Below are 19,601 nucleotides of genomic sequence, written 5' to 3' on the forward strand. Positions count from 1 at the left end.
ACATTCAAAAATGGAGATCATGGCATTGGGTCCCATCATTTCATGGCAAATAGAAACAATGGAAACAGTGACAGACTTTATTTTTGGGTGGCTCCAAAATCACTGCAGATGGTGACTGCAGCCATGAAATTAAAAGATGCTTGCTCCTTGGAAGGAAAGCTATGAACAACCGAGACAGCATATTAAAAAGCAGAGACATTAGTTTGCTGACAAAGGTCCGTCTAGTCAAAGCTATGGTTTTTCCAGTAGTCACGGATGGGTGTGAGAGTTGAACTATAAAGAAAGCTGAGCGCCGAAGAATTGATGCTTTTAAACTGTGGTGTTGAAGAAGATTCTTGAGAGTCCCTTGGCCTGCAAGGAGGGCAAACCAGTCAATCCTAAAGGAAATCTGTCCTGAATATTCATTGGAAGGACCGATGCTGAAGCTGAAGCTCCAGTACTTTGGCCACGTGATGCAAAGAACTGACTGATTGGAAAAGACCCTGATGCTGGGAAAGATTGACGGGAGGAGGAGAAGGGGACGACAGAGGATGAGATGGTTGAATGGCATCACCGACCCGATGGACATGAGTTTGAGCAAGCTTCTGGAGTTGGTGATGGACAAGGAAGCCTGGTGTGCTGCAATCTATGGGGTCGCAAAGAGTTGGACATGACTGAGAGACTGAACTGACTGACTGACTTTTCCAGGACTCCTCTGTCCAGGCAAATGGTTTCTTCACTACAGCATCCTCCCCAAAGATCCATAAACTTTTCTGTGGAACGCATCAACAGTTTACACTCTGAAATTCTTTAAGTCTCCCTCCTCAAAATCCTCCCCTTGCAGCTTCCACCAATCCCAGGCTTTTGGTTTCATGATCTATGCTGTGTGTGCTAAGTTACTTCAGTCATGCCTGACTCTTTGTGACCCTATGGACTTTAGCCTGCCATGCTCCTCTGCCCATAGAATTCTTCAGGCAAGAATACTGGAGTGGGTTGCCATGCCATCCTGCAGGGGATCTTCCCAACCCTGGGATCAAACTCACTTCTCTTATGTCTCTTGCATTGGCAGGCAGGTTCTTTACCACTAGCTCTACCTGGGAAGTCCATCAAGGTCCCTGCTGCTGCTGCTAAGTCACTTCAGTCATGTCCGACTCTGTGCAACCCCATAGACGGCAGCCCACCAGGCTCCCCCGTCCCTGGGATTCTCCAGGCAAGAACACTGGAGTGGGTTGCCATTTCCTTCTCCAATGCATGAAACTGAAAACTGAAAGGGAAGTCATTCAGTCGTGTCTGACTCTTCGCGACCCCATGGATTGCAGCCTAACAGGCTCCTCCGTCCACGGGATTTTCCAGGCAAGAGTACTGGAGTGGGGTGCCATTGCCTTCTCTGATCAAGGTCCCTACTCCAATCCTAATCAAGTCCCAGATTAAAAGACCCTCAACCATAAACCATGCTTTCATTTCTCAATCCACTGGAACTTCCTTCCTCCCTAAAACACTAGCAAAGCTTTGTGAGGTGGGGGTTCTCGCTTACAGAGGTAAGTGATAAATTCAACTTTGTCATATCAACAGGTGTGTTGGAGATATTTGGAGAGTTGGCACTTGATGGTTTTGAAGTCCCCACTGACATCCAATGCAGCTGAGACCTCAGCACAACAGCTCAAGAACTTCAACTTGGAAACAGTGTGCTCCTCTGTCCTCTTGGACTGCCTGCTTGGGGCTCTCTGACCACAATGGTAAGGTAGGTAGGTTTCACACTGGTTAGATCTGATCCCTTTGATCTCCCAGTTGCTGAGGATACTAGTCCTATGGCCTACACTTGACACCCTGTGAGAAGATATTTCTGACCCCCTGGATTATAGGGCCCTTCTCTGTGTTCTGTCCCCTGGCTCCCCCTGCCATGGTTCTCATCACTCTTGTTTTATTCTAATTAGCTACTTTACTCAGGGCAGAGGATCCCTGCATTCTAATTGTGAGGTCAGTCTGTGATGTGGCTGGGGCCTGGGTGAATTTATAATCATGTCTTCCTCTCTACAGCTACCAAGCTCACTCACTATCTTCTAGCTTAACTTGAGTTCTGCCCTTTCACTCGTATCCTCTAAAAATAAAAAAGTTCTTCTTATAATTTTCCTTTCCTAACCCTTTCAGATTTTACATTAATGTCCCTCATTATTTTCAGAAATGTTCCCACCAATTCTTTTGCTTTGTCTGTGAAAATAATCATACTTACTACAGTTAATGATCATTATTTGTCAGCCAGTAACAGTTTACTTCTTGTAGGTTTTGTTGATATGTTTTTATATTTGCTCAGATGTTACCACCCCCTTACTTCTCTTTTACCAATCTTTATTTTGTGCTTTTGAAGTTATTGTACTTATTAATAGAAAAATAACAAATTTTACTCAATAAATTGTACATATATCTACACTCACACTCTCAAAGTTAGAAAAAAGATTTAAAAGAAATATGCCAAATGTTCAGTACTTACCTATGGCTTATTTATTCTTTCTGTATACTTTGATGCCTTTTAAAATATTAACCATATAAAATTTTTATATAATATTATGGTATTCTAAATATCCTACTTTTATAACAACTCTAAAATCATTTCGTGAATAAAATAGTTTTACCAAACATTCTGGCAGACAAAGAAGGAAAAAGTTTGTGTGTCAATTTCTTGAGCTTCAGAGATCAGTGATTCTAAAGAGATTCTATTTTCAATTATGTTTCCCTGAGCTAAATTAATCTTGGTCCATTCAGGATATTTAAAATCAACTTCCAAAAAAAAAAAAAATCAACTTCCATCATGTTCCCTCTAGTAAAATTTAAGTTCTTTCACGTATAGATTTTCAAACAGCTTTAACCTGTACTTGATGAACAGGAAATTGATCAGATGTTCATATCTGTCTGTTACCCCTGCCCCAATAACTGATCTTCTACTGTGATACAGGTTTTCTCATTAATGTTGACACTTTTACTTCAAATATATAATGGAAAGTTCACAGGCTTTGGTACCTGACTTACTCTGTGTTTACGGGCATATAGCACCTTAATCCTCTTGCTCTCTCTTACTGAGACCCATTTAACTCCTCTAAAATGGGGTTAATAATTCTTACTATATTACTGACATGTTCAACACATAGCAAATGAAAATAATATTCATTATTACTCTTTTTTTACATCTTAGGCTGTTTATTACACACATAAGTCTTACATATTTTTATTGAAGTATAGTTGATTTACAATACTGTGTTAATTTCAAGTGTAGAGCAAAATGACTCAGTTTCTTTTCCATTATAGGTTATTGCAAGTTATTGAATATAGTTCCTTGTGTTACACAGTAAATCCTTGTTGCTTAACTGTTTTATGTATAGTAGTTTGTATCTGTTATCCCATACTCCTAATTTATTCCTCCCCCCTTTCCCCTTTGGTAACTATCAGTTCATTTCCTATGTCTATGAATCTGTTTCTGTTTTGTAAATAAGCTCATTGTACAATTTCTCAGATTCCACAAAGGAGTGATATCATGTGATATCATAGTATTTGTCTTTGTCTGACTTACTTCACTTAGTACGATAATCTCTGGGTCCATCCATGTTGCTGCAAACGGCATTATTTCACTTTTAATGGCTGAGTAATATTCCATTGTATGTATAATACCACATCTTCTTAAACCTGTCATCTTTTGATGGGCTCTTGGCTTGTTCCCATGTCTTGACTATTATAAACAGTGCTGCTATGAACACTGGGGTGCATGTATCTTTTTAAATGAGAGTTTTCCTCTTTTCTGGATATAGGCCCAGGAGTGGGATTGCTGGGTCACATGGTAAGCTCTATTTTTAATTTTTTAATGAACCTCCATACTGCTCTCCATAGTGACTGCACCACATAATTATTCTTTTTACTTATCCTTTAGTAAAAGGGAAATAGCAAAGAGTACCCAAAACATCCAGGGCAGTTGTCTTTTAATACTTACAAGTGCACATGAAATTGGGAGTTTGAAACACCTAAACCTAAGATCTGTTGATGTGATATGGATGAAGCTACAAAGAAACCCATCTCTCTCTTCCTGCCTTGCTAGGAGTGAATGGTCCAACTAACAAGTCACAGAGAGTGAGTGGGAGAGAAGAAGCAAGCAGTTGATTTAGAATGTCTCCCAGGTTCCTGATCTCATCAACTCGATGGATGGCGGTTCAGCAGCATACACTGTTGTTTCCTTGACTGACTCCCCTCCAATAACGTTTCTTCTGGGAGCGTAGCAATAATAAAGGCTGCCATTCTCTGTGTACCTACTGTGTGCCAAGCACTTGGTTCGTTCCATTCACTAACATTTATTGAGATCCAGCTTATGATCCAGGTAGTGTTCTAGGATCTGGGGATACCACAGTGAACTAAGCAGACTAAAATGTTTACAGTCTAGTGGGGGATAGACAGGAATAAACAAATAATATAATAAATCAGTAGTTTATGTGTTGTGCTAGAAAAGAGGCATGTGATGGGCAAACAGAGGAGGGAAAACAGAATGAGAATGCTGGTCCAGGCATGCAGTTTTATTTATTTATTATTGATTCATAATGTGTTAATTTCTGCTGTACAGCCAAGTGATTCAGTTATATATTTCTTTTTTATGTATTCATTTCCATTATGCTTTATCATAGGGTACTGAATATAGTTCCCTGTGGTATAACGAGGGCTTTGTTTGTTCATTCCACACATGATGGAATGTGCAATCTGCTTCCACCTGCTAACCTCAACCTCCTACTCCGTCCTTCCCCCACCTCCCTCCCCATTGGCCATCACCAGTCTGTTCTCTGTGTCCATGAATCTCTTTCTGTTTCATAGATAGGTTCATTTGTGTTATATTTTGTGTGTGTGGGTGCTTAGTCACTCAGTCATGTCCGATTCTTTGCAACCCCATGACTGTAGCCCGCCAGGCTCCTCTGTCCATGGGATTCTCCAGGCAAGAATACTGGAGTGGGTTACCATGTCCTCCTCCAGGGGATCTTCTGGACTCGGGGATCCAACCTGCATCTCCCACATCTTCTGCATTGGCAGACAGGTTCTTTACCACTAGCGCCACCTGGGAAGCCCGTCAAGATCCCTGTGCTGTGCTGTGCTTAGTCGCTCAGTCATGTCCAACTCTTTGTGACCCCATGGACTGTACCCCACCAGGCTCCTCTGTCCATGGGATTCTTCAGGTGAGAATACTAGAAGCCCATATTATATTTTAGATTCCACATATAAGTAATATCATATGGTAGCAGTCCCCAACCTTTTTGACACCGGGGACTGATTTCATGGAACACAATTTTCCCACAGACTAGGGTGCAAGGATGGTTTCAGGGTGATTCAAGTGCATTACATTTCTTGTGCACTTCATTTCTAATCTAGTGCTGCCACTGATCTGGCAAGAGGTACCAGTCCACAGCCCAGAGGTTGGGGAGCCCTGTCATATGGTGTTTGTCTTTCTATTTCTGACTTACTACTTCATTTAGTATGATAATCTCTAGCTGCATCCATGTTGCTTCAAATGGCAATATTTCATTCTTTTTATGACTAATATCCCACTGTGTATGTATATATTAATATGTATATATATACACGTGTATATGTGTATTGTGTGTATATATATATATTTTTTTTTTGTTGTTGTTGTTGTGGCTGTTGTGGTTCTTTAGTCATTCAGCCATGTTCAACTCTTTTGCAACCCCATGGACTATAGCCCGCCAGGCTCCTCTGTCCATGACGTTTTCCAGGCAAGAATACTGGAGTGGGTTCCCATTTCCTCCTCCAGGGGATATTCCCAACCCAGGGATCTAATTAATCCACATCTCTTGCATTGGCAGGCAGATTCTTTACCACTGAGCCACCAGGGAAGCCCACTAAACACTCGGGCATTTCTGATTTCACTCCTGTGCCTGCCAGCGGCCAGGCTCGGCACAGCTCCTGGAGCCCAACTGTCACAGTGTCAGATTAGCACTGAATAAGCACTGTCTGCTTAGCAAAGACAGCATTTACTTTCCCCCATCCTTCCTTCTGTAGCAGAATCATGCATTCTAATGGAGTAATAGTTACCATTTTTGAAAGCCTGATGCTAATCACTCAGACACCAAGCACCTGGGGAAGGCAGGTCTTATCATCCTGAATTTAGAAACTTCAGTTCCCCACAGGCAGCTTCAGCAGCACCTACATTGTAGGGTGCTGTGGACACAGGAGAGCTAAAATATGTAAGAAGTGTAGGCTTCCCACCCTAGAGTGTGACCTCTGGCTCCACCACTAACTAGCTGCATACCCCTAGGCAAGCTTATTTAACTTTGCAGTGTGTTTCCTTATCTGTTGTTGTTGTTGTTTAGTCGCTAAGTTGTATCCAACTCTTTGGGACCCCATGAACTGTAGCCAGCCATGCTCCTCTGTCCATGGGATTTCCCAGGCAAGAATATTGTTGCCATTTCCTTCTCTAGGGGATCTTCCTAACCCAGGGATCGAACCTGTGTCTCCTGCATTGCAGACGGATTGTTTACTGCTGAGCCACCTGGGAAGCCCTTTCCTCCTCTGAAACATGTGCTAATAGTAATACCTATTTTATGAAATTGATGTGAGGGCTAAAGGAGCTCATGCATTTAAAGTAGGCGTCCCAAACCTCTGGGATCTAATGCCTGATGATCTGAGGTGGAGCTGATATAAAAATAATTGAAACAAAGTGCACAATAAATGGAATATACTTGAATCATCCCCAAACCAGCCATTCCCCTCCACCATAGGAAAATTATCTTCCATGAAACTGGTCCCTGGTTCTAAAAAGGCTGGGGACTGCTGATAAAGGACTTGGTACAGGCATGCAATAAGCTCTTAAATAACAATTGTAATGATTTTGATTTTGATTACTAGTATGGAGAAGGAAATGACAATCCACTCCAGTACTCTTGCCTAGAGAATTCCGTGGAGAGAGGAGCCTGGTGGGCTGTTGTTCATGGGGTTGCACAGAGTCGGACATGACTGAAGCGAATTAGCAGCAGCAGCAGCATGGAAAGATCAGGAAAAGGAAGAAGATTCAGCAAAGTAAACTGAGAACTGGGCACCAAACAGGTCAGGGAAGGGGGGAACCATGAGAGAGGGGCATCATGGAAACCAAGGGAAAAGAACGCCAGGAAGGAGGGATCCTTAATGCAGAAAGGCACTAGAAGGCCGGTTTCTTCTGACAAGACAAAAGAGTGATTTTCATCTCTTAGAGACCAATGAGAATGAAGGCAGAAAGGAAGAAAGAAGCCTAGAGTTTGAAATGAAGGCTTTTTTCGGCTAACCCCATTAGTCTGATCTGAATGCCCAGGTACTGGGGCCATGTCTCCTAATTAGGGAGAATATGTATTTCTCAAGTAAAGGAAAAGCCAGTGTCACACAAAGTGAAACAGAAAAATGTCAGATGACATCAGGTTGGTGAAATAAAAACCTAGACAGTCTCAAATTCATACACCAGAGAAGAGGATGAAAGAGGGAAGAAAACGGGGGTGAATCACAGAACATATTTTTAAAGCAGTGGTCTAACTGAACTCCCAAGCTAACTCCAGTGAAAAGGAGGTTAGTGAAGTGGGCAGGATTTATTTTTGTCTTATTTCAGCTCTGTCTTCTACTGGGTACTAGAGACACATGGCAACATAGAGTGTGTCTTTGGGCAAATATTCAACAAGTGTTTATAAAGTAAAATTATGAAAAGAGCAGAGATGGAGAGGTAGAGAAGAATTAAGGGCTAAATTCTATGTTATTGTTGTTGTTCAGTTGCCCAGTCGTGTCCAACTCTGCAACCTCCTGGACTGCAGCACGCCAGGCCTCCCTGTCCCTCACCATCTCCCAGAGTTTGCCCAAGTTCATGTCCATTGCATTGGTGATGCCATCCAGCCATCTCATCCTCTGACACCCTCTTCTCCTTCTGCCCTCAATCTTTCCAAGCATCAGGGATTTTTCCAACTCTATATGATCTGGGAAATGTTGGGGGTCCATGTGGCTTTGGGGGCCTGAGTGGAGCTGCCTCTTGCCTGGAGGTGAGGGAGGGGGGTCCCCTTCGGCTCTGGAGAGATGGTGGTGGCTATCAGGGTCTCATAGGTGCTGGGGAGGGATGCAAGGAGAAGGCCTCTGGAGTCTGCACTCCAGGCCGGTTCTCAGCTAAAGGGTCCAAAGCAGAGAGGCCCTCCCAGTCTCCCTCTGGTCAGGAGGGTTAAGGAGGCTGAGGCTTAAGCCAAACCTGGGATGCTGGAGTCTGGGGGAGGGGTGATGGCAGAACAAGGGAGGCTGAGCCTGTACCCTCTCCACCGATGGAGAATGTGCCTGGGGGTGGGGGGTGGGGTGTTCTTTCTAAGCAGGTTCCAGAGGTGTGACAGCCCAGGAAAGGCTGCACTGGCTTCTTACAGCACCTGGTGTCTCCCTCTCCTTCCTCCCTCAATTGCTAACACAATGGGAACCCCACTGTCTCTCTCTGGGTGCCTCAACCAGTGCATTGCTGGTACCCTCAACCTGGAGTTGTATGCAAAACCTGGGGATCTATGATTCCGACTAGCCTTCCTGTCACTGTCTCCTGTGAGTGTCCCTGATGGACCCTCACTTGCTCTCCTCTTACTCTCTAGCCCCTCATACACTCTCTCCAGCCACTGGGCTCCCTCCTCTCGGCTCTGAGGAGCACCGATTTCCTGTACACCAGCTCCTTCAGGTCCTCAGGTGTGCCCATTCCTTCACTCTGCCCCCTGTCTTAAATGCAGTCCTCTCCACTCCCGTGCCCCTGGCCCTATGCTGCTCACAGAGGTAGGTATTTATAAATCTACAAGAAGCGTAAGGACCTCGGGGTCTGAGGTCAGACATGTCCTCTTTTACCACCCTCTGATATCTCCAATATGAGATCAGGAGAAGGGACAGGGCAGGTTCCTGGGAAGGTCTTACCCCCCACCCCCCGCCGCCCTGCTTCTCCCCAGGCCATGAATGTCCACCACTCCACTAAAATGTGGAAGGCTTCCTGCTCACCGTGTTCCTTCATGTGTAAAGGCAACTATATTGTTTTTCATCCCTCCCCACATATTCTCAGTTGCAGGATTGAGAGGGGTTGCCTTGAAGTCATTGGGCTGCCAGTGACCTCTAACATGTAACTTCAGGGCTTCTGGGGGCTGAGCCCCCTGACGCTGGCTCCCACCAGTAGCTTCTCTCTCCTTCCTTAACTGGGGGAGTGGGGTGGGGTAGGGGCCGCATCAGCCCACAGGAGAGATTTCCCATTGTAACCTGGACGGGGTGAAGCCATGGCAACAGCGATGTCAAAAACCCACCCAGAGCAGGGAGAGCTGCCCCTCCCCAAAGTAATCAGGAATGGACCCCTGGTATCCTCCGTTTGGGCTATTACCTCAGCACCAGCCTCCCCCGCTGTCAGAATCTTCTGGATACCTTAGAGAAGAAAGCCTTAAGTTGTCAACTAGTGGGTGCCACAGTTTGGCTCTGTGACCTAAGGGACAGGTCAGTGGTGGTAAGGGGCTCTGTCCATTTACCTCTGGGGAAGATTTCAGCCCATTTCTTCTTCCCTTTTCCTCATCTGCAAAGTGAAGTTAATCAAAACCCCACCTCAGTGTATAACCCCACCCTTTATAGCTTTTTACTGTATTTTTCTTATTCCTTTTTCCTTTACTTCCCCTTAAAATAATACACAGACAGTAAGTTAGCTGCTGCTGTTTATTTGTTGATCTAGAAAGAAGCTCAGAACATATATTATTTGCTGAAAAAATACAGACTTTAGAACAACACTTATATTTGCTCACTCTTATCTATACATATATCTATCTGGGTACATAGGTAAAGGGAACTACCTAGAAGGACATTCATCAAAGGGTTGACAATGGTTATTTAAGGGTTAGAGGGTTTGGGGTAATTTGTACATTTTGCATTTGTCTTTATTGTTTTAATATTTAACAATGAATTATATAACTTTCACAAAGAGAATAAAAGCATCAAGGAAAGGGGGGCACGCAGAGGGTAGACCCTTAGGCAGCAGGGGATTAGTAGCAAGGATGGATGTCAGGCCATCTCCCCCCACTATACCAATATTCAAGACCCTCCATCCTCCACCCCAAAAGAAAGTTGCTTTGTGGATTAATTTATGTGATTAGAAGCATCCTCTCCCCCCCATTTTTCCCATTGCTGGACTCTGCATATAGGTTAGGGTTCACTTAAAGCTGGGGGCTAGCACCTCACTGTAGCTCACAAGGGTCGCTGGGTTCGACAGGGGCCTCTCTTGACCTCTCCTCGGTATGTGCCAGCTCCTGCAGGGTGATGATCAGATTTTCAAACATCTGGGCCTTGTTGCTCTCATTGTCACAGGTTTCCTTTGAGTGGCCCTCTTCACCACAATATGAACAGCGAATTGTGTGTTTTCGCTTCCTGGTTCTACGCATATTCCCAGGACCATCATTCTTATACCCAGAACCCCCACTGGTGCAAGGAGATGGAAACTGGGAATTGTTGGGGGAATCAATGATTAGCACTTGATCCTGAGGTCTGGCCCTGCGTCTGGAGGGAGGAGAATCCGAGAATGAACGTGGAAGGTCCTGAGACTCCCCCACCAGGATCACATCCTCATCTGAGTCATCAGGGGTATCATCTATCTCAATCACGTTACAGTCTTTATTATCAATCACTATGGGTGGGGAGCCCCCAAATGCCACTGGGCTAGTTGCCCTTGCCACCACTGACTCAGATCTCTTGGCCCGCTTCTGTTTAATGAAAATGTCATCCCAATCCTCTTCCTCCCTTATCATCCTGATTAACTCCAGGAAACTGGGGAGACGCTCCTGCTCATTTGCATACATCCTGAGAAGATTCTTCAGCCTGAAGCGCAGGTCCCCATTCAGCTCAGCCCCTAAAAGGAACTGGTGCAGGCGAGACTGGTTGGCATCTTTCTGAGCTATGATCCCTGCCTGAATAGCATTCTGGAGCTGCACCTCTAAACGGATCACATAAAGGGAGGCTTTCTCCCCTTGCGCCTGCAGGGTGTTAAAAAATTTACTATGAGCAGTCACACTGCTTTCAGACTCCCCAAACACCAGTTTCATGGCGTGCAAGAAATCTGCCACGCTGAGGTTGGGGTTGGCCGCCTGCAGCAAAAGCATCACCTCCCGCGCAGGGCCCCTCAGGGTTTTAATTAAGCGCCTGAGCTTTTCTTCTTCAGACATATTCCAATCTGGCAAGACCTCATTGACTTGGATCAGCCAGTTCTCAAAAGTTTCTTCCCCCTGGGCTGGCACCACCCTCCCTGAGAACAATTTCAGGTTTCTCTCTGACAGGATGGCCATTAAAGGACCGAGACTCCTTTCCAGAGACCTTAGCATAGAATGGGCCCAAGGTGGCAAGGATGTGTTCTGCCGCCGGCTGTTACTCATGCGTGCAATGATGCTAGTCATGATGGATGATGACTGGGTCTCTAAATGTTAACAAGATTCTCAGGCTTTTACAAAAAGCCTAATCTGCAGGCGTGCTGGAGGGTTCTGTCGTCCTCCTGTCTCAGTAGGAACTGTAAAAAAGAAACAAACGAAACAAAACAAAAAACGGGAGCAGGGGTTATTTTCTCCCTTCCTGAATATCCTACAGTACATTTTATATCTGCCCACTACCCTAAAAATATCCTGCAGGAGACTGGCAATTAATTACAACCTCACGGAGCCAGCCAGTGTCTCGTGTTAGCAGGATGCTTTTTACAGCCACTTCTATCCCTTCCCTCGGTTCCTTCAAGAGGGACGGCAACTGTTGCTTCTAAGTGTAACAGTGTATGGAGAGGATAGTGGGCTCTCAAAATAGAGCACAGGGGTCACAGATTTGTGGGAATAAATAAGATCTCATTAACCTCTTGGTTTCCGGTCTCAACCACACCCCCTTCTAAAAGTCCACCCCCCACCCCGCCCCGCTATTTCTCAGATTCTTACAGGAGCTCAGGAACAAGTGCGCGCCTTTATTTCACTTCCAGCTTCTGCAACCGGTGGCTTCCGTGGGAAAGCTCGCCTCCGGGCTTCAACTGATCGCTGTCCACCGGGGGTCGCCGATCCAGGACCTTAGGGCGTCAAGACTGCGCCGCCGCAGAGGGCTTGGAAGGGAGGGGAAGGGTCAGAAACAGCCTCATTCCTCATTCTGCTTCTTCCTCCCCACCCCGCGGCCTCCGCAGTAGCCAGGTGGAAAACTCCTTCTCCCACCTTCTGAATACAAGCCAAAGAAGGCGCCCCCCCATTCCATTTCCCCCGGGGAAATCGTCGTCCTACCAGCTCTGTAATCAGCCGCACGGAATTCAAGTTCAGCTTCGGTTCTGGTGGCCTGCCACCGAGAAAGAGAATCGGAGTTGGAGACGCACACCCACATATTCCTCCCGCCGGAAGGGATGAGGAGATGCAAAGGGGGTTCAAGGCAGTTTGCGATTCTCCCACCTCCCAAACGCGCCCCTTGCCACCTCCCCCCGAAAACGCCCCCTTTCTCAATCCGGGCAAATCCTACCCATTCGGCAGCATCCAGTGGAACCCCACCTCCTCAGCGCAGCCAGGCCGCGGGAGGGCTCCTTCCCCGGCCGCACAACCCTCGATTCCCTAAACTGGGAGCCGCCAGTCCTGGTAGGGCTTCCCCCTCCTCTCTCCGCGCGGGGCAATCTTGCCCCCCTTTCTTTACCTGTGTTGGGCTGGTGGGCAGCGGACGCTCTGGCGTTGACAGCTGCGTCTCCGCCTTCGGTCTCCGCGGTCCTACAGGGGAAAAGGATGGGCGCCTCCTCAGCCGCTGAGCTAGCCGGGACCACCCGATGAAGCTGCTTTGCACTGCCGCGCTGAGACTGGTAGCCGAGTCGAGACAGCACGGTTCCCACGGCAGCCGCGGCAGCTTTTATCCTCAGCTAACCGAGACAAAAGAGCGTGACGGGCGGGCGGGCGCGGCCAATCAACCGGGCGCGGGGGCGGGCTTGCCGCGCAGCCTAGGGCTGGATACCAATGTGCGCCGGCGGTGGGGGTGGCGATAAGCAGCAGGTCCCCGCGAGGTCAAGTGCGACTGGGTTGTGGGAACTGGAGGAGTTTTCTCGAGTCTTCCCTTCTCCCTCTCTCTGTCGGCTCAACTTTGGGTCTTGGAGCCAGGTGCATTAAACATGAGGCGGAATCCAAATCAAATAAGCAATAAAAGTTCTTCACCTTTGTATTAGGGGAGTGGAAAATAAAAGCGTTAGCGTTTTCTTTGTGCAAATAACTTGCACAGACTTTTTTTTTTACTATGAAGAAGGTGGCAGTACTGCATCCATTTAACAGTGAGGGCACTTGGGCCCTCAGACTCTTTAACCAATACTCACGAAAAGATGTGGGCAAGGCTGGCTGCCTCAATCATTTTGGGGTGCTTGTTACAAATGCAGATTCCTGGGCCTGGCCTGTGGGATATTCTGACTTACTAGGGCTAGAGTTAGGAGGTTTTGTATTTTTTTAATTGGCGTTTAGTTGCTATACGATGCTATGTTAGTCACCTCTTCGTCACCAGAGTATTGAGCAGAGTTCCCTGTGTTACACAGCAGGATCTCATCAGTTGTCTATTTTATACATAGTAGTGTATATATGTCAATCCCAATCTTCCAGTTCATGCCCCCTCCTGTCCCCTCTTGGTGTCCATCCATTTGTTCTGTACATCTGTAGCTCTATTTCTACTTTTTAGGGGGGAATAAAGCACTGTATTTGATTCGGAGGTGTCAAGAGGATGGTGAATAATAGATCTGCTTCCAATGTATCTCTGGAAGGACTGATGCTGAAGCTGAAGCTCCAATACTTTGGCCACCTGATGTGAACAGCCAGATCACTGGAAAAGACTCTGATGCTGGGAAAGATAGAAGGCAGGAGGAGAAGGGGACAACAGAGGATGAGATGGTTGGATGGCATCACTGACTCAATGGACATGTGTTTGGTGGTGAAAGAGAGGGAAGCCTGGCATGCTGCAGTCCATGGCGTCGCAAAGAGTCAGACACGACTGAACTGAACTTCCAGTGTATATGTTCACAGCATACCTATGCTGACATGCAACGACAGAGCAGATATTCTTCCTGGGGTCCATGATCTTCCTGAAATTGTTTGCAAAGATTTTGGACTCTGTTGGAGAAGGCAATGGCAACCCACTCCAGTACTCTTGCCAGGAGACTCCCATGGACGGAGGAGCCTGGTAGGCTGCAGTCCATGGGGTTGTGAAGAGTTGGACACGACTGAGCGACTTCCCTTTCACTTTTCACTTTCATGCATTGGAGAAGGAAATGGCAACCCACTCCAGTGTTCTTGCCTGGAGAATCCCAGGGATGGGGGAGCCTGGTGGGCTGCCGTCTATGGGGTCGCACAGAGTTGGACATGACTGAAGCGACTTAGCAGCAGCAGCAGCAGGAGACTGAATGAAAGTGAAAGTGAAAGTGAAGTCACTCAGTCGTGTCTGACTCTTTGCAACCGCATGGACTATAGCCCACCAGGCTCCTCCATCCATGGGATTCTCCAGGCAAGAATACTGGAGTGGGTTGCCATTTCCTTCTCCAGGAGATCTTCCCAACCCAGGAATTGAACCTGGGTCTCCCGCATTGTAGGCAGATGCTTTACCATCTAAGCCACCAGGGAAGTCCACCCAAATACATCAAGGCCTAAGCGCTGGAACCTTCAAATGTTATCTTATAAAGTCAAAGAGTCTTTACTGTTCAGATCTGTTCAGTTCAGTTCAGTCACTCAGTCGTGTCCAACTCTTGGCAACTCCATGGACTGCAGCACGCCAGGTTTCCCTGTCCATCACCAACTCCCAGAGCTTGCTCAAACTCATGTCCATCCAGTCAGTGATGCCATCCAACCATTTCATCCTCTGTGATCCCCTTCTCCTCCTGCCTTCAGTCTTTCCCAGCATTAGGGTCTTTTTCAATGAGTCAGTTCTTCACATCAAGTGGCTGAAGTATTGGAGCTTCAGCTTCAGCATCAGTCCTTCCAATGAATATTCAGGACTGATTTCCTTTAGGATTGACTGGTTTTATCTTGCAGTCCAAGGGACCATCAAGAGTCTTCTCCAATGCCACAGTTTAAAAGCATCAACTCTTTGATGCTCAGCATTCTTTATGGTCCAACTCTCACATCCATACATGACTACTGGAAAAACCATAGCTTTGACTAGACAGACCTGTGTTGACAAAGTAATGTCTGCTTTTTATTAACTTGTCTAGGTTGGTCATGACTTTTCTCCCAAGGAGCAAGTGTCTTTTAATTTCATGACTGCAGTCACCATCTACAGTGATTTTGAAATCCAAGCATATAAAGTCTGTCTCTGTTTCCATTGTTTCCCCATCTATTTGTCATGAAGTGATGGGACTAGGTGCCTTGATCTTCGTTTTTGAATGTTGACTTTAAGTCAGCTTTTTCACTCTCCTCTTTAACTTTCATCAAGGGTCTCTTTAGTTCCTCCTTGCTTTCTGTCATGAGAGTGGTATCATCTGCATATCTGAAGTTATTGATATTTCTCCCAGCAATCTTCATTCCAGCTTGTGCTTCAACCAGCCTGGCATGTCACATGATGTACTCTGAATATAAGTTAAATAAGCAGGGTGACAATATACAGCCTTGCTCCTTTCCAATATGGAACCAGTCTGTTGTTCCGTGTCTGGTTCTAACTGTTGCTTCTTGACCTGCATACAGGTTTCTCAGGAGGCAGGTAAGGTGGTCTGGTATTCCCACCTCTTTAAGAATTTTCTACAGTTTCTTGTGATCCACACAGTTAAAGGCTTTGGCATAGTCAATAAAGCAGAAGTAGATATTTTTCTGAAACTCTCTTGCTTTTGCCATGATCCAACAGATGTTAGCAATTTGATCTCTGATTTCTCTGCCTTTTCTAAATCCATGTTGAACATCTGGAAGTTCTCAGTTCATGTGCTATTGAAGCCTAGCTTGGAGAATTTTGAGCATTACTTTGCTAGTGTGTGAGATGAATGCAATTGTGCAGTAGTTCAAACAGTCTTTGACATTGCTTTTCTTTGGGATTGAAATTAACACTGACCTTTTCCAGTCCTGTGGCCACTGCTGACTTCCAAATTTGCTGGCATATTGAGTGCAGCACTTTCACAGCATCATCTTTTAGGATTTGAAATAGCTCAGCTGGAATTCCATCACCTCCACTAGCTTTGTTTGCAGTGATGCTTCCTAAGGCCCACTTGACTTTGCACTCCAGGAGGTCTGGTTCTAGGTGAGTTATCACACCATCGTGGTTATCTGTTTTGTATAGTTCTTCCGTGGATTCTTGCCACCTCTTCTTAGTATATTCTGCTTCTGTTAGGTCTATACCATTTCTGTCCTCTATTGTACCCATCTTTGCATGAAATGTTCCCTTGGTATCTCTAATTTTCTTGAAGAGATCTCTAGTCTTTCCTATTCTATTGTTTTCCTCTATTTCTTTGCACTGATTACTGAGGAAGGCTTTCTTATCTCTCCTTGCTATTCCTTGGAACTCTGCATTCAGATGCTTATATCTTTCCTATTCTCCTTTGCCTTTAGCTTCTCTTCTATTCTCAGCTATTAGTAAGGCCTCATCAGACAACCATATTGCCTTTTTGCATTTCTTTTTCTTGGAGATGGTCTTGATTACTGCCTCCTGTATAATGTCATGAACCTCCATCCATAGTTCTTCAGGCACTTTATCAGATCTAATCCCTTGAATCTATTTGTCATTGCACTGTATAATCATAAGGGATTTGATTTAGCTCATACCTAAATGATCTAGTGTTTTCCCCTACTTTCTTCAATTTAAGTCTGAATTTTGCAATAAGGAGTTCATGATCTGAGCCACAGTCAACTCCCAGTCTTGTTTTTGCTGACTATATAAGAGCTTCTCCATCTTCAGCTGCAAAGAATATAATCAATCTGGTTTTGGTATTGACCATCTGGTGATGTCCATATGTAGAATCGTTTCTTGTGTTGTTGGAAGAGGGCATTTGCTATGACCTGTGCGTTCTTTTGGCAAAACTCTTTTAGCCTTTGCCCTGCTTCATTTTGTGCTTCAAGGCCAAACTTGCATGTTACTCCAAGTATCTCTTGACTTCCTACTTTTGCATTCTAGTCCACTATGATGAAAAGGACATCTTTTTGTGTGTGTGTGTGTTAGTTCTAAAAGGTCTTGTAGGTCATTGTAGAACTGGTCAATTCAGCTTCTTAGGCATTAGGTGTTGGGGCATAGACTTGGATTACTGTGATATTGAATGGCTTGCTTTGGAAACGAACAGAAATCATTCTGTCGTTTTTGAGATTATACCCAAGTACTGCATTTGGACTCTTTTGTTGACTATGAGGGCTACTCCATTTCTTCTAAGGGATTCTTGCTGACAGTAGTAGATATAATGGTCATCTGAATTAAATTCACCCTTTCCAATCCATTTTAGTTCACTGATTCCTAAAATGTCAATGTTCACTCTTGTCATCTCCTGTTTGACCACTTCCAATTTACCTTGATTCATGGACCTAACATTCCAGGTTCCTATGCAATATTGTTCCTTACAGCATCAGACTTTACTTCCATCACCAGTCACATCCACAACCAGGTTGTTGTTTTTGCTTTGCCTCCGTCTCTTTATTCTTTCTGGAGCTATTTCTCCACTTTTCTCCAGTAGCATATTGGGCCACCTACTGACTGGGGAGTTCTTCTTTCAGTGTCATATCTTTTTGCCTTTTCATACTGTTCATGGGGTTCTCAAGGCAAGAATACTGAAGTGATTTGACATTCGCTTCTCCAGTAGACCATATTTTGTCAGAACTCTCCACCATGATCCCTTCCGTCTTAGGAGGCCCTACATGGCATGACTGATCATTTCATTGAGTTAGTTAAGGCTGTGGTCCACGTGATCAGTTTGGTTAGTTTTCTGTGATTGTGGTTTTCATTCTGTCTGCCCACTGATGGATAAGGATAAGAGGCTTATGGAAGTTTCCTGGTGGGAGAGAGTGACTGTAGGGGAAACTGGGTCTTGTTCTGATGGATGGGACCATGCTCAGTAAATCTTTAATCCAATTTTCTGTTGATGGGCAGGGCTTGTATCCTCTCTGTTGTTTGGGCCAAACTATGGTAGGGGTAATGACGGTAATGGTGACCTCCTTCAAAGGAAGGAGAATCCCATGGACAGAGGAGCCTGGAGGGCTACAGTCCATGGAGTCACAAAGAGCCGGACATGAATGAGCATGCATATGTGCATCTCCAAATACAGTCACATTCTGAGGTGCTAGGGCTTAGGTCTTCCACATATGAATTTTGGGAAGATGCAGTTCAGCTCACAACACTCTCTTTTCCTTTACTTCTGGTTCTGGGAAAGTATGTCTACTTTCCTTCATGTAGATTGTGATTAGGAGGTCCCTGTGGCACTGTGGGGGTCAAGGTGGTGGCAGCATGTGCTGCACAAGTGGACTGCCCAAGGACACTGTTGTTGCTGTTGATCTTGTTCTTGGCTGTTCTTGCTTGGAAGCAAGTGAATGATCCGATGTCTTTTGGCTGCTGTGGGGTTCCTCTTTAGCCTGCCAAGGTACTTCATCTGCTCCTTTCTGCTTTCTTATTCCCAATCCCAATAGTTAGAATGCTTTGGAATAGACAGTTCCAATTTGGAGGTGAGGCATCTTCCAACTCAGGAGTGTGGCCTTTATCTTGTGGACAGAACAGTAGGGTGCTGGTGGTGGAGAGTGGAGGGTGGTGGAGGAAGAGAGAAGGTAGGTTGGTCACCTGGCAGGGTCGAGGGTAATGCTGGCAGTAGCTTGTGGGTTACCTTCAGACTCTGCCTTCAGCTTCCCAGTGCTGTGAAATCTGACCCTAATCTCTCACCACACCCTTGTTCTGAATTTCTTATTAATTGATGAATTAATTTTCATTTTTTGTTGTGCTGGATCTTTCTTGCTTTGCACAGGCTCTCTCTAGTTGTGGCAAGAGAAGGCTACTCTTCATTGCAGTGCATGGGCTTCTCATTGTGATGGCTTCTCTTGTTGCAGAGCACAGGCTCTAGGGCACGTGGGTTTCAGTAGCTGTGGCACACAGGCTCAGTAGTTGTGGCATGGGCTTAGTTACTCTATGGCATATGGAATCTTCCTGGACCAGGGATCAAACCCATGTCCCCTGCATTGACTGACAGATTCTTATCCACTGTACCACCAAGGAAGTCCCTTTGTTCTGAATTTGAATAGCTTTGAGGTAGAAATTACTAGGCAGTCAGTGTAGAACTCTGAGACCTCTGTCTCGTGTTCTGTAAACATCCCACTCCATTGTCCTGAATTACAGAATGTGTATTTAATCTGATAAATTATCAGCACTCAGATCCAGGGAAGGGCAGTAATTAAATTCTGTTCCATAGACTTCCCTGGTGGCTCAGATGGTAAAGCATGTGTCTACAATGCGGGAGACCCGGGTTTGATCCCTGGGTTAGGAAGATCCCCTGGAGAAGGAAATGGCAATCCACTCCAGGACTATTGCTTGGAAAATCCGATGGACAGAGGAGCCTGGTAGGCTACAGTTCATGGTGTCGCAAAGAGTTGGACATGACTGAGAGACTTCACTTCACTTCACTTCCATATGCTTGAGGGAAAAACAACTGGTGATCATTAGTCTTAAACCCATACATCTGG

General features: G+C 45.5%; 1 protein-coding gene across 1 annotated transcript; it reads right to left on the minus strand.

The window, feature by feature from the left end:
• Positions 1 to 9,664: 9,664 nt before the first annotated feature.
• ZCCHC12 (zinc finger CCHC-type containing 12) lies at positions 9,665 to 12,829 on the minus strand. Its single transcript, XM_086388263.1, has 4 exons — positions 12,649 to 12,829; positions 12,252 to 12,303; positions 11,922 to 12,079; positions 9,665 to 11,512 (listed from the first exon to the last, which is right to left on the minus strand). The coding sequence occupies exon 4, from the start codon at positions 11,400 to 11,402 to the stop codon at positions 10,194 to 10,196; it is 1,209 nt and encodes a 402-aa protein (XP_086244389.1). The 5' UTR covers positions 11,403 to 11,512; positions 11,922 to 12,079; positions 12,252 to 12,303; positions 12,649 to 12,829; the 3' UTR covers positions 9,665 to 10,193.
• Positions 12,830 to 19,601: the final 6,772 nt, after the last annotated feature.

This window comes from Bos grunniens, chromosome X (assembly GCF_055505025.1).
Source record: "Bos grunniens cultivar Pamir isolate PY7600 chromosome X, Bosgru_T2T1.0, whole genome shotgun sequence".
Taxonomy (NCBI): Eukaryota; Metazoa; Chordata; class Mammalia; order Artiodactyla; family Bovidae; genus Bos; species Bos grunniens.

Bases quoted from the DNA above. Each gene is read 5' to 3' on its own strand.
- ZCCHC12 (XM_086388263.1), bottom strand. From the start codon at position 11,402: ATGACTAGCATCATTGCACGCATGAGTAACAGCCGGCGGCAGAACACA.